Source organism: Engystomops pustulosus, chromosome 5 (genome assembly GCF_040894005.1).
Source record: "Engystomops pustulosus chromosome 5, aEngPut4.maternal, whole genome shotgun sequence".
Taxonomy (NCBI): domain Eukaryota; kingdom Metazoa; phylum Chordata; class Amphibia; order Anura; family Leptodactylidae; genus Engystomops; species Engystomops pustulosus.
In genome coordinates, this window is record NC_092415.1 from 131115448 (window position 1) to 131130075 (window position 14628).

The 14628-nt window shown below is 44.2% G+C and overlaps 1 protein-coding gene across 1 annotated transcript; it reads right to left on the minus strand.

Annotated features, from left to right (window-relative positions):
* Positions 1-214: 214 nt before the first annotated feature.
* LOC140133203 (uncharacterized) lies at positions 215-3756 on the minus strand. Its single transcript, XM_072153054.1, has 2 exons — positions 603-3756; positions 215-337 (listed from the first exon to the last, which is right to left on the minus strand). Exon 1 carries the CDS (start codon positions 3742-3744, stop codon positions 856-858), a length of 2889 nt encoding a protein of 962 aa, XP_072009155.1. The 5' UTR covers positions 3745-3756; the 3' UTR covers positions 215-337; positions 603-855.
* Positions 3757-14628: the final 10872 nt, after the last annotated feature.

Below are 14628 nucleotides of genomic sequence, written 5' to 3' on the forward strand. Positions count from 1 at the left end.
TATACTCGCCCTACGGCGGCACCGATGCTTGGTGCGGCTTCCTGATGTCGGTGTGGCTGTATATTGTAATTTGTATATGGACCACCTCCATATTCATACGATATTATTAATTGACTATTGTTATTTATGGAAAATAGTTAAGAATTCCCTGCATTTTCATGTGGTGACTTTAACTTTGTGACAGATGTGAAGCAGGATAAGTGTCCTGCCCCCACTTCACGTACCCCCGGGGTCTATGCGGAGCTCGACAGGCAGTTAAACGCCTTCCTACAGTTCAACAAATGAGACTGGTTCAAAGTCCGTAGCTTTATTAAACTGATGTAGGATTAGGGTGAAACTGAAGAAAAACAGGAATGTACAATCTATTAGAATAGTACAATAATATAACAGGAGCATGTTACATACATTACATTAGCATATAACAGGAAACAAGCTGATACATATACAGTTTGGGACCAAACATGGCCGACCATGAGGTTGGGCCCATGTGTGCAATTACAGTGCAATTACAGATCTATACATTACACTTCATATAAGAGACTTTATACAGAGTGGTCCTATAAGTGCTAGTAGCTATAGATTCTTATAGACAGTCTCCTTACCGGCTATACTACAACAAGGGTTAAGATGGTTGAATATAGGTCTTCTCTCTGTGTAGACATGAAGGGAACTGCCCTTCTCCTACCCACAATCCTTTGTAGCTGCTAGTGGGTGGGGAAAACAGAATGTAAGTAGTTATTAACTTTGGCCATTAGATGGCGCCAGCAATAAACATCTGTTACATAATGGACAAATTAAGAACATCATTTAACCTGCATAACATTTGCCAGTGGGCAGCACACTCCCCGCCTGGCGTCAATCGATGCCACCATAAGAGTCCTCAGATGACAGCAATAAGATTAGTTCAGTTACTGGTCTGAAGAACATTTTGGTTTCATTCTGATCATGGACCTTGACTTCAACTTTGCGGACGTTCCCATCCTCCCCTGGGAAACTTTTAGTAACAAGAGCTAAAGGCCACGCGTTTCTGTGTGACTGGCAGTCTTTCATCAGCACAACATCACCGACTTTGAGGTTGGGTTTAGTTTTCTGCCATTTATTTCTTGGTTGTAGTGTGGAGATGTATTGCTTTTTCCACTTATCCCAAAAGGTATTGGCAAGACTTTGTACTTGCCTCCATTGGCATTTATAGAGATCTTTGGTAGTAAATTCTCCAGCTGGAGAACAGGTTGTCTTAGTCTTCTGAGTAAGCAACATTGCAGGGGTAAGTATCATCGGATCATCAGGATCGCTGGTAACTGGAATTAGTGGTCTGGCATTAATGATGGCTGATACTTCTGCCATGAAAGTAGTTAGGCACTCATGGGTTAGTCTGGCCATACCCACTTGTAAGAAGATAGAGTCCAGAATTCTACGGGCTATGCCTATCATTCTCTCCCAAGCTCCACCCATATGGGAGGAATGTGGCGGATTGAAAGTCCAAGTGCAACCCTGTTCACTTAGGTATCTGTTTACACTGACAGTATCCAGGTTTGTAGGAATCTGTAACTCTTTGGCTGCTCCCACAAAATTGGTGCCTCTGTCAGAGCGAATGTGTTTCACAGGCCCCCTAATGGCTATAAAGCGTCTAAGAGCATTTATGAAGCTTGAGGTGTCCATTGATTCAATTACTTCTATGTGCACGGCCCGGACAGACATACAGGTGAACAAGACTGCCCAGCGCTTACTGTTTGCTTGACCTCCTCTGGTTTGTCGGGTAACCACAAACCATGGACCAAATACATCAAGCCCGACATTAGTGAAAGGAGGTTCTGTACTCAGTCTGTCAGATGGAAGATTGGCCATCTTCTGTGTTTTGAAAATACCCCGAAGTTTGCGGCATGTGACACATTTGAAAATGAACTTACTAACACATCTTTTTGCTCCAACAATCCACAGTCCAGCAGCTCGTAAAGCCCCTTCTGTGAACAGCCGGCCCTGATGTTTTACCTGTTCATGGTAATGTCGGACAAGCAAATAGGAAATGTGATGATGCCCAGGAATTAATATCGGATGTTTTCCTTCAAAGTCTATTTTTGCTTCCTTGAGGCGGCCTCCAACCCTTAATAGGCCATCTGCATCAATGAAGGGATCAAGTTTCTTTAAGACACTATCTTTAGGAATAGGTCTGTGATTAATGATACTGTCAATTTCTTTAGCATAAACTTCATGTTGGACAGTCCGAATGATTACATTCTTTGACTGATCTAGTTCAGTCACTGCATGAACATTTTTGCAGAGGTGCCAGCCTTTACACTCCTTAACATTAGCAAGCTTGGTATTTTTGAAAGAACGAGCTATGTGGGTTAAGAAAGTGATGGCACGAACAAGTGATTTCCAGGTTGAGAACCTGCTGAATCGGTGAGACTTAAGGTAATTGTCTGAAGTCACTGTGTGTAGTGTCGATACCTTGGGACGGATTTCTGCATCCTTGTCAGCATCCACAAGTTCAAATGTTTTAAGATCCGTAGTGCCGTGTTCTGAGCTATATAGAAAGGCAGGACCTGTAAACCATGTAGTGTCTTTAAGGCGGTTGGCAGCAACAGATCTAGTTGCTTGGTCTGCAGGATTTTGATCAGTAGGAACAAAATTCCACTGTTTTGGCAAAGTTGACCTCCTGATTCGTAGAACCCTGTTGTTGACATACACGTAGAAGCGCCGACTTTCGTTGTAGATATATCCCAAGACTACCTTGCTGTCTGTGTAAAACACAGCATCTTTGATCTCCAAATGCATCTCTGTTGCGATCATCTCAGCTAGCTCAACTGCTAATACTGCAGCACAAAGTTCTAGTCTCGGTATAGTGTGCTCCGGGAGTGGTGCAAGTTTTGCTTTGCCCATGACGAATCCTATATGACATTGTCCTTTAATGTCTACTGTTTTAAGATAGGCCACAGCAGCAATGGCTTTGATAGAAGCATCAGAAAACACATAAAGTCTTTGTAGCTGAACCTCTGTAGATGGCACAGGGGCATATGAGCGTGCAACATGTAGATGGGAGAGATTTGTTAGAGAGTCCTTCCACTCTACCCACAGTGCTTTCTTTTCATTGGGAAGTTGTTCATCCCAGTCAGAGGCATCATGAGTCAAATCTCTAAGTATTGCTTTACCTTGGATGGTAACAGGAGCTGCAAACCCTAAAGGATCATACAAGCTGTTTATAGCAGATAGTACTCCTCTCCGAGTAAAGGGTTTCTCTTCCTCGCTGACTTGGAAGGTAAAGGTGTCAGACTTTAAGTCCCAGAGCAGTCCAAGACTACGTTGCATTGGAAAAGTGTCAGTACTTAAGTCCTTTAAGTCATTGCTGTAATCATGAGAGGGAAATGCTTCCATCAATTTTTTGCTGTTGGAGGCAATTTTATGGAGTCTCAGGTTTGAATTAGCAAGCATTTCTTGAGCTCTCTTAAGAAGACTGATTGCAGACTCATTTGTAGGTAGCGATTTTAAACAGTCATCCACATAAAAGTCCCTTTTGACAAACTGTGCAACGTCTGAACCATATTCTTTCTCACCCTCCCTGGCTGAATGTTTAAGTCCATATATAGCCACTGATGGGGAAGGGCTGTTACCAAAGATGTGCACACGCATGCGATACTCGATGGGTTCTTCCAAGGGGTTGTTGTCCTTGAACCAAAAGAACCTAAGGAAATTTCGGTGTTCCTCTTTAACAAGAAAACAGTGGAACATTTGTTGGATGTCAGCCATAAATGCAACAGAGTCTCTGCGAAATCTGAGAAGCACTCCAAGGAGTTGGTTGTTGAGGTCTGGACCTGGCAGTAGGACATCATTTAAGGAAACACCCTCAAATTTGGCACTAGAGTCGAATACTACTCTTATCTGTCCTGGTTTCTTTGGGTGGTAAACTCCAAATATAGGTAGATACCAGCATTCCTCTGAATCCTTTAAGGTTGGAGCTATCTCTGCATGGGAGTTCTCAAATACTCTTTCCATAAATGTAAAGAAGTGGTCTTTCATATCAGGCTTTTTCTGAAGATTCCGTCTAAGGGAAGCAAAGCGTTTATAAACTTGTTCTCGATTGTTAGGCAAACACTGCCTTTTGGGTCTGAAGGGAAGAGGTGCTATCCAGCTATTTGATTCGTCTTTAACTATTCCTTGCTCCATTATTTCTAAGAACAGTCTATCCTCAAAGGACATTGCCAGTTGATTGTCTTCCTTTGTTCTCTGGAAGACTGTGCATCCTAAGTGGTCATGGTCACTAGTACAAGTATGGTTGTCACAAAGGTTGCTAGTGATATGACAGGGTAGAGGAATGCTGTGTGGAAGTTCTTTTATGAAGATGTTACTGTAACATGGTTGAAAGAGAGAAGGGCGTCCATTCTCTAATGTGCTGGTAAGCATATTGTTCACCGAAGTGGGTCTGTGCACACCACCTATACAAACATCACCTACAATCACCCACCCTAGGTCAAGTTTCTGGGCAAATGGAGCATTGTGAGGACCATTAATCTGATGTCTAGGCTTGTGAACTTGCAAGATATCTCTTCCAAGAAGCAGAATTATCTGAGCTTGAGGATCTAACTTTGGTATGAGATGAGCTATATGCTTCAAATGGGTTTGGTGTTTTGCAACATCTGGTGTAGGGATTTCAGACCTGTTATCAGGGATCTGGTTACACTCGATTATGGTTGGTAAAGTCAGGCAGGTGCGACCATCTATAGACTCTATTGTGTACCCAGTAGCTCTTCTCCCCGCCGTCTCAACAGTGCCTGCACAAGTCTTTAGGGAGTAGGGAGAGCTGGGTCCCTTAATGTTGAAAATGTCAAAGAAAGTAGATCTAGCCAGAGATTTATTACTTTGGTCATCAAGAATGGCATATACTTTGAAGGCTTTGTCTTTGCAGCCCGTTGGGTAAACTCTGACAAGACAGATTTTTGAGCAGGACCTGCCACCTACAAGTCCTTTGCAGACCTCAGTGCATTGAGAAGTAACATCTGGTGTCTCTGTTTCAGTATTTCCCTCCTCTCCACCTTGTTCCTGGCCACTTTCTATATGAGATGAGGCCCACGGTGGTGGCCCAGGGTGTAAAGCTGAGTTGTGATCTGTGCTGTCACATTCTGTACATTTAACACTGACCTTACAGTCCTTTGCGAAGTGTGATGTTGCTAAGCAGCACTTGTAGCAGATTTTGTTGTCCCTGAGGAAAGCTTTGCGGTCCTCCATGGACTTCTCTCTGAAGCCTCTGCATTTCAGTAGGGAATGTGGCTTCTTGTGCAGGGGACACTGCTTACTTGGGTCCGTGGATCTTCCATCCTGGTGAGAGGAGCTTGAAGGCCTGTAAGAATTACTTTTAGAAGAAACATTAGTTTTGTGAACTGCTACCGGAGTTTTATGTTGTTTAAGACCAGATGGAGTGGCACAGGATAGAGTAAAATCGAAACTGGGATCATTTCTGATTTTTGCTTGCTGAGTAATAAATTCCACAAATACACTGAAGGGTGGAAACTGTACATCATGGATTTCCTTGTACTTGAAACCATGATTGACCCACTTTTCTTGTAGGTTGTGAGGAAGTTTTTGCACTATAGGGTTGACACCCCTGGCTGTGTCAAGAAATGCAAGTCCCATTAAATCTCCTTCTGCTTTGGCAACCTGTAGTTCAGTTAACAGATCACTTAGTTCCCTAAGTTTTTGGTAGCCCTTACTAGCTATTCTAGGGAAGTCATCAATTCTTTTGAATAATGAATTTTCTATAACCTCTGCTGAGCCATAACACTCATCGAGTCTATCCCAGATCATCTTTAAACCTGTTTCTGGATAGTTTATGTTAATGGCTCTGATCCTCTTGGCATGCTCAGCAGATTCATCTCCAAGCCATTTCACCAGTAGATCTAGCTCTTCCCTAGAAGACAAGTCTAAGTCTCTTATAAGACTCTGGAATGAGGATCGCCAAGCCCTATAGTTCTCAGGGCGATCATTGAACTTTACAAGTCCTTTGGTGACAAGCTCACGTCGAGCAAAGAACTTAGCAAAGTCTATTGTGGCTTGGTTTGTGCTGAGACAGTTTGGCAAATGGTTGCCTTGGTGAGAGTGTGGTGTGTAGCCATACCTGTCAGAAGTCTCTTCTTTAGGTTTCACCGTGCCACACTGTCTGGGAGTGTAGTAACTTCCTGGACGCTGGGATGAAGCTTGGGTTCTCTGGTAGGCAAGGAAGTTGACTTGAGCCGTAGCATTCTCTTGCTTGCAGAACTGTGGTCTGAGGTCCGCTTCTTGACATAAAATATGATGCCTTGGACTTGACTCGCAGTTGGTAACCTTTGTTTCATGTGTAGTCTGAGGATTACACACAGGATGTTGAAGGACATATTCTGAAGTGCGTTCTAGTGTATCCTGGGGTTCTTGTTCCAGATCAGGCATGCTACTGTGTCTGCTGGGCTCGCTGTGAGAGAACGCGGCTGCCTCTAAGATTTCTGCTTCCGCCATGGCAGCTGCTGCTTCCCTCTCAATTGTCAGCTTCTCAAGTGTTGCTTCCAAGCGCGCCCTTTCTAAGTCCAGAGAAGCCTGTTCTTGTGCTTGTCGTGCCCTCTCTGCTTCTAAGGAGGCTTGTTGTCGTGCCCTCTCTGCTTCTAAGGAGGCTTGTTGTAATTTCAACTGCATCTCTTGTTCAGCAAAGGTAGCCCGTGTCCTCGCTGCTTCCGCTTTTGCGCGGGCGATGGCGGCTGCATTGCTCGTGGTAGATGCTTTTGAGGAACTGGCCCGTGATCTTGTCTTGATAGAAGACGCTTGGCTTTGTGACATGCTTTGACCGTTTAGAGATTGCTGTGTTGCCTGTTTGCAGGTGACTGCGTAGACAGTAGCAGACTTCTGTGTAGTCTAAATCTTTCCCGCTTGTTTCAAGCAGCCGTTTCACTGTCCTGCCCCCACTTCACGTACCCCCGGGGTCTATGCGGAGCTCGACAGGCAGTTAAACGCCTTCCTACAGTTCAACAAATGAGACTGGTTCAAAGTCCGTAGCTTTATTAAACTGATGTAGGATTAGGGTGAAACTGAAGAAAAACAGGAATGTACAATCTATTAGAATAGTACAATAATATAACAGGAGCATGTTACATACATTACATTAGCATATAACAGGAAACAAGCTGATACATATACAGTTTGGGACCAAACATGGCCGACCATGAGGTTGGGCCCATGTGTGCAATTACAGTGCAATTACAGATCTATACATTACACTTCATATAAGAGACTTTATACAGAGTGGTCCTATAAGTGCTAGTAGCTATAGATTCTTATAGACAGTCTCCTTACCGGCTATACTACAACAAGGGTTAAGATGGTTGAATATAGGTCTTCTCTCTGTGTAGACATGAAGGGAACTGCCCTTCTCCTACCCACAATCCTTTGTAGCTGCTAGTGGGTGGGGAAAACAGAATGTAAGTAGTTATTAACTTTGGCCATTAGATGGCGCCAGCAATAAACATCTGTTACATAATGGACAAATTAAGAACATCATTTAACCTGCATAACATTTGCCAGTGGGCAGCACAATAAGCCTTCTACTGCTTCAGTATCTCACATAAATCGATGTCCAGGATCGATCTAGCATTTCCTCAAGTATGGGAATAAAATAACATATTAAACAAATACCCCATCAGACAAATTCATAGTTGATATTACAAATCAGAAAGATACAGAGAATATTTCTATGACCTTGAGAATTAACCCTCCCTAGTTATCAATAATTATCTGATAATGATGTAGGATATGGACTCTTTTTGGCATAAAAATAAAGATATGGGAGATCCAAGAGGTGTATGAGACTCCCTTGAGGCATTTATTAAGGGTTGTTGATTTGTAAAATTGAGTGTGCAAAGAAAGTCACCAAAAAGAAGGAAGATCTATGCACCTGCGATCCTTATCCCGGTAGTGGGGTACATCCGGGAACTCTGTAGTGGGGCACATCCCATGGCCCAAGTTTCTTTAAAGTCAGAGGCAGAGAGCAGGAGGCTATAGGCGCAGGAAATGGTGCCTGGGAATGGTAGGTTGCTGCTGTTGGTAGTAGGGCTGGTGGCGCGCTTCACTGGCAGTACTCAATGGGGGTCATTTACTAAGGGCCCGAATCGCTATTTTTCGTCGGGTTACCCGAATATTACCAATTTGCGCCGTATTCCCCTGAATTGCCTCGGGTTTTGGAGCACACGATCGGATTGTGGTGCATCCGGCATGCATGCAACGGAAATCGGGGGCCTGGCCGTCGGAAAACCTGACGGATTCGGAAAAACTGCAGAATTTTTTAACTGCTTTCCTGCACCCAGGATAGGATCGTGAACGCCGGCGTACTCCAGCAGACTTCAGCGCAGCAGCGACACCTAGTGGACTACCATAGTGAATCCCGGCCGGACCCGAATCAGCTTTGGAGAACGCGCTGCTGGATCGCGACTGGACCAGGTAAGTAAATATGCCCCAATGTGTTGCTCTGCAGGAAGGCCTAGGTCAGCCACTTGAGAGCCAGGGTCTCCAGTCTGTTGCACCAAGTATCTGTAACTGTAAAGTGAGAGTAAGTCCCATTGTGGCAGGCGTGCATCTGCAGGCAGCACTGTAGGAGATGAAGGCTAGCCTTGTGATGAGGCATGCCCGAGCGGAGATGTCGCATTCTTCGATGCGGGAACCTGCGATGCGTTCCGAGAGGCGCAGGCGACCATCTGAGACAGTGCTGACTCTGGCGTCTAGGCGTCAGGTGATAAACTGTCCAAAAGCTATTTTGCTAGGTACTGGGATCTAGGAGGCTTTGGCAGGAGTTTTTCCCTGGTTTTTCCCCATGACGACCGTGGCAGGGTGTGGAGAAGCTCAGCGGAATGTATCCCCACACTTGCATGCTCAGGTCACAACTCTTTATTCACAACTCTTTATACAATTGGCTAATAGAATTGGTAGTATTATAGATAAGAGGTTTTTGTGCTTGGCACCTAAAACAGATAGTTTTTTTTTCTGGATAGATGGCCTACAAGAATTGAGGCAGTTCTGAAGGCAAAAGGGGGTCCAACCCGTTACTAGCATGGTGTACCTAATAAAGTGGCCGGTGAGTGTACATGGCTATGAGTTTGCAGAGCACACAGGGACCAAAATGAAAGTAAATGCTTTAATTACAAAAAGGTGTTTTGTGCGTCAAAAAATGTTAGAAACAAAAGAATTACAAAATAAAACTACACACAACATGGCAAAACTGTTATAAAATAAAAAGGGAGAAAAATAACAGAAACTTACAAGTTAAAGAAATTCCTGTTTCCCAGGAGGTGGGAGAAATATGGAACACACCAGCTTGTCAAGCAGCCCCCATAGAGTGAATACTATTTCCTGTATCTCTTTTTGTTTTATATCTTCTCTGTTTGGTTTAGGTTTCAAAATCTCCCATTGATTAATTGGTCCACAGGGTCATTCAGGATTGAACAAAGTGTTATTGAGGGGGAGAGTCCGGGGGGGGGGGGGGGGGGGGGGGGGGTTGGGGGCAGGTGTCCTCTGCACATAAAAAGCTGCCTGGACACTTCAGAAGTTGCCAATTGTCATATAGTTCAAGAATTCTACACACTTAATATAAGTCAATGACAATAGGTTGCTTGAACAAGCGATTTTCTGATGTATTGCACTACATTATTTGATAAGAGGTCAGATCCTTTAGTAACAACTTTCACAACATAAATTAAAATAAATTTAACATACAGTTTATACTCGAGTATAAGCCCACCCGAGTATAAGCCAAGGTACTCAATTTTAACACAAAAAACTGGGAAAACCTATTGACTCAAGTATAAGCCGAGGGCGGGCAATGCATTGGTCACAGCCTTCCAGTATATAGCTAGCCAGCCCCCTGTAGTATACAACATGCCAGCCCCTGTAGTAAAAAAAAATAAAATAACACTATACTCACCTTTCCAATGTCCCCCATAGGTCCTCTTCTGCTTCCGATGCTACCTCATGTCCTTCGGTCGTCTTCCGCTCGTCTTCGGGACATTCAGCTCCTTTTTGGGTCTTTGTACTCGGCCGGCACACAAAATTACGTCAGCCGCTTGCCAACGTCATTGTTTGTGAGACAGCGGCATCGCGAGGGGACCTGAAGTGGAGCGGAACTTCCCCAACAGGAGCGGAAGAACCAGAAGAGGATTCCAAGGACCCGAGGCGGCACTGGAGCATCGGACGCAGAAGAGGACCTACGGGGACCGTCGGAAAGGTGAGTACAGTGTACAGTGAAAAACCTGAGTCAGGCTTATAGTCAAGTATATATGGTATATGGAAAGGGGCTGGAGAGAGGATTATGGGGGGCATGTTTGGTGGTGGTTTGTGTGGTGATTTCCACTTTTTTAAGTGATTTGGGAGTTTTATTTATAATAGATAATTTAGGGAACTTTTATCGTGTTTTTTTGTCAACATTGATTTTCACTTTTTTTGTCCTTTAGGACTTAAACAAGTGATCATCTGATAAATTGTTCAATTTAATACACTGCCATACTAATGTATAGCAGTGTATTATAACAGCCTATGTCGGTGGTGGTGAACCTATGGCACGAGTCCCTCTCTGTGGGCACCCAGGTCACCATTTAGGACTCAATACCTTCTCCTGCAGTCACAGGCAGCCCAGTACAGGCCACGTTCAGTGCTATTTTAAAGTGACTAAAAGTGCAGGAGGAGCAAAGAGGTGGTGACAGAGCTGTATTATCATTGTAGACCTTTCCCCGGAACTGATTCATCCTGTTAAGGGAACTTAGAGGGAAATTACAATAATAATCCAAATTTCTCCTTCTTTCTACTGTATTGGTGTCCGCAGGATGCCCCTACGTTTGAAACCTGTGAGTTACTTTGAATTGGCATTTGGAGCTTTGTGAAAAATACATGGCTTTTGCTTGTAATTTCGTCACTCAATCCCTAAAAGGTTCGCCTGGCCTAAGTATATATGGCCTAAGTATATGCATAGTCTGACATCTGCACTGCTCGTTCTTACAAATGTCCTTCAATATAATATAATTTCCGGGGGGGGGAGCTAACCGCTGCACGGGATGGCAGCTTAGATCGTGGGCTCCGTGCAACAGAGTTTGAGAATCCCGTCATAAGAGGCTAAAAGACCCACAACATGGTGAAATACGGTGGGAGCGGGAAGGGGAACAGGTCTAGTCCCCCGGGTCCCGAAAAAACCGGAGGCTGGAACAAGAAAAACAGAGAAAAAGCAGAATATACTCTTACCGCGCCGCGATCCAAGATGGCGCCGGCGGACCATGCAGGCTCAGACCACGCCGCTGACTCCGATAGAGATGACTCCCCAGACAGGGAATCGGAAGGTCAGAACTCGTCATGGCTATCGAGGTCGATGCTAAGAGATACCATCACATCGGCACTGCAGCCAGTAATGAAGGAGCTGGGAGAAATAAAAGCGGAGGTGAGACACGTGGAGCACAGAGTAGAAGCCCTTGAGGCAGCGCAAGAGGAGATGGTGGAGTTTGCGGAGGCCGTCAGGGGGAAATTGAAAGCCAAAGATGAGCAACTACACCAGGTTCTAATGATGATAGAGGACCAGGAGAACAGGAATAGGAGGAAGAACGTGCGCCTGAAAGGTCTGCCGGAATCCTGGGCAGCAGATGCGCTACCAAGCGTTATGAAGCAGCTCTTTACCAACTTATTAGGAGCTGAAAGGGCAGAGAAAATTATAATAGAAAGAGTGCATAGGTCACTTAAACCTAAACCTGTTGCCTCAGACCCTCCGCGAGACGTGATATGTGGACTTTTGAGCTACCAGGACACGGCTGCGATATTACAGAAAAGTCGAGACACAGAAAACCTGAGTTATGAAGGGGTAGAAATCTCCATATATCAAGACCTAGCAGCCTCGACGTTGGCTAAACGCAGAGCACTCAGACCACTGCTGGGGAAGCTCAGAGAATAAGGGATACAATACAAATGGCTATTCCCCTTTGGATTACACTTCTCTAAAGGCACGCAGCAGGTTGTGATACGACATCCCCGTGACCTGGCAAAAGCTTGGAAATGCCTTGAGATGAGACCTATAGAGATTCCTTCATGGATTCCGTCGGATGATAACATCGCATTACCAGTGATCAAAGCAACCAGCAAGTGGCAGACAGTAGAAGTACCGAAACCACAGAGAGACAAGAGAAGACAACCACCTAAAGGAACTTATTAAAGCCTTCAAATCCTGCCGAAAAAGCGGGAACTTTGTTCATCTTCACTGCCAATCTCTCGTAGGCAGTCAACGGACCCTTGTGTATAGACCCGGAATTATGGTTCAGCAACAAGATACGCGCAAGGACTATTTGCTGTTATTCGGGGCTTGGAAGGGTTCGTAAACAAATATGTTCATGCTAAAGTTTTTGTGTGTTACTTTTATACTACTCCCTAAGTTCAGCCGTTGTATGAAAAGGGAGATAGATGCAGTATAGTCTATTCATCCAGATCTCTTAAGCCGAGATCTGAAAGTTATGCATTAGCTTTTATATTAGCTTTTATATTAATTTATGTTTATACCATGTTGATGTAAGAAACAAGGTACCTGAGCTAACTGATAGCTCAAGGGAAACTATGACACCTCTTATTCAATCCAATGACCGAGTTACGGTCAACTCGAGCAACAAGGGATTCTCAGACTCCGGTTCTCTAGTGTCACAACAACAAGAACCGAGACATATGACCCCCAGCGCATGCATGCGCAATAGTGAGGCCCCTGCAGAGTTCCTGCAGCACGTGTCAATACAACAAGTTATTGTTATTAAGTCCGAGTTCACATCCTTTCCCCATATCTCCCCACACCCCCAGTAGTAGGTTAATGTCCACAATCCCGAATAGGGATATTTACGAGAAAGTATTAATCACTCATGGCTGAATGTTAAGGGGATGAACTCCCCCCAAAAGAGAGCCCAACTTCTCCTTCTCTTAAAACAAGGGAAAACCGATGTAGTACTACTGCAAGAGACCCATTTTAGGGAAAGACATATACCACGAGTCTCCACAACTTGGTTCTCACAATGGTTCCACTGTAGCCACCCCACTTCAGCGTCTAAGGGGGTTTCAGTTGGTTTTCACAAAGAGGTACCTTTCATACACAAGGACACATACATGGATCCAGAGGGTAGAATGATACTAGTGAAAGGCACTATAGGAGGGCGTACATATACCTTTGCATCCTTGTATGCCCCTAACCAAGGCCAATGCACATGGCTGTGCAATGCCTTAGATACTATTAAGAGGTTTTCAGAAGGTATGTTGCTAGTTGGAGGGGACCTAAACGTCACCCTAGATCCCCTAATGGACTCGTCCACAAAACACTCAGCGGTTCCCTTTAGGGCCTTGAGAAAACTGAAAATAGCACTACAGGAGCAAAATCTCATGGATATATGGAGAATGCTTAACCCTACAAATTCTAATTACACGTTTTACTCGGGCCCTCACGGCTCATATCAGAGGCTAGATTACCTGTTCATTCAGTCTAGACACGCACAACAAGTAACTTCATCAAACATAGGGGTCATTTCTTTATCTGACCATGCCCCAGTGGTAACAGTAATAAGAATGTCTCATATGCCTATCCGAGACTGGTCCTGGAGGTTAAATGATTCTCTATTAGAAGATGCTGACTTACTGAAAGAACTGACAGACAAAAAATAGGGAATTAGTGACTGACCCGATATCATTATGGGAGGGACAGAAGATATTAGCGAGAGGTTACCTTATGGAAATGGGAGCTAGAGTCAAGAAAAAGAAAACAGCCAAAACCTGTGACCTCTTAGCAAAATTAGCTAAATTAGAGAGACAACACAAAAGATCACAATTGTTAGAAGTTAAGGAAGAAATACAGCAGACTAGAGAAGAACTAAAAGACGTACTAAACATTCAAACAGCAAAAACATACGCAAGAGCTAGGCACAGGTTTTATGCACACGGAGATAGATGCAGTAAGACAATGACTCAGTTACTCAAGAAAGCACAAGCAAAAACGTATATCACCGCTATGCGGGATGATTCAGGTAAAGCGGTGACAAAAGCTGACGAAATCGCAGAGATTTTTAACAAATATTACACAAAACTTTCTAACTTAAGACAGGACGAGGATCCACAACAGAAAAGTACGAGAACGAATAAGATACACGAGTTTCTTGAAAATATAAAACTTCCAATACTAGACGATAGCACAGGTAAAGCCCTGCTACAACCAGTCACAATAGCGGAATTAAGGAAAATTATATCATCAATCCCTAGCGGCCGTAACCCGGGTCCTGATGGTTTTACCATAATATACTACAAAAAATTGGGGGATTTACTATTACCACACCTAGCAGCGATGTGTAATGAATTATTGAAGGGGGGCACCCTGCACCCTCTCATGCTATTGGCACATATCACAATTCTACACAAGGGAGAGAGGGACCCTGAGTTAGCGGGGAACTATAGGCCAATATCGCTATTAAATATAGATATGAAGATCTGGGCAAAACTGCTTGCAGCCAGGTTAGCCCCACTGCTACCGAAAATGATTGCACCAGAGCAAGCCGGTTTCCTAAAAGGAAGGGAAGGTAAAGACAATGGGGCACATTTACTTACCCGGCCCATTCGCGATCCAGCGGCGCGTTC

Bases quoted from the DNA above. Each gene is read 5' to 3' on its own strand.
- LOC140133203 (XM_072153054.1), bottom strand. From the start codon at position 3,744: ATGGCTGACATCCAACAAATGTTCCACTGTTTTCTTGTTAAAGAGGAA.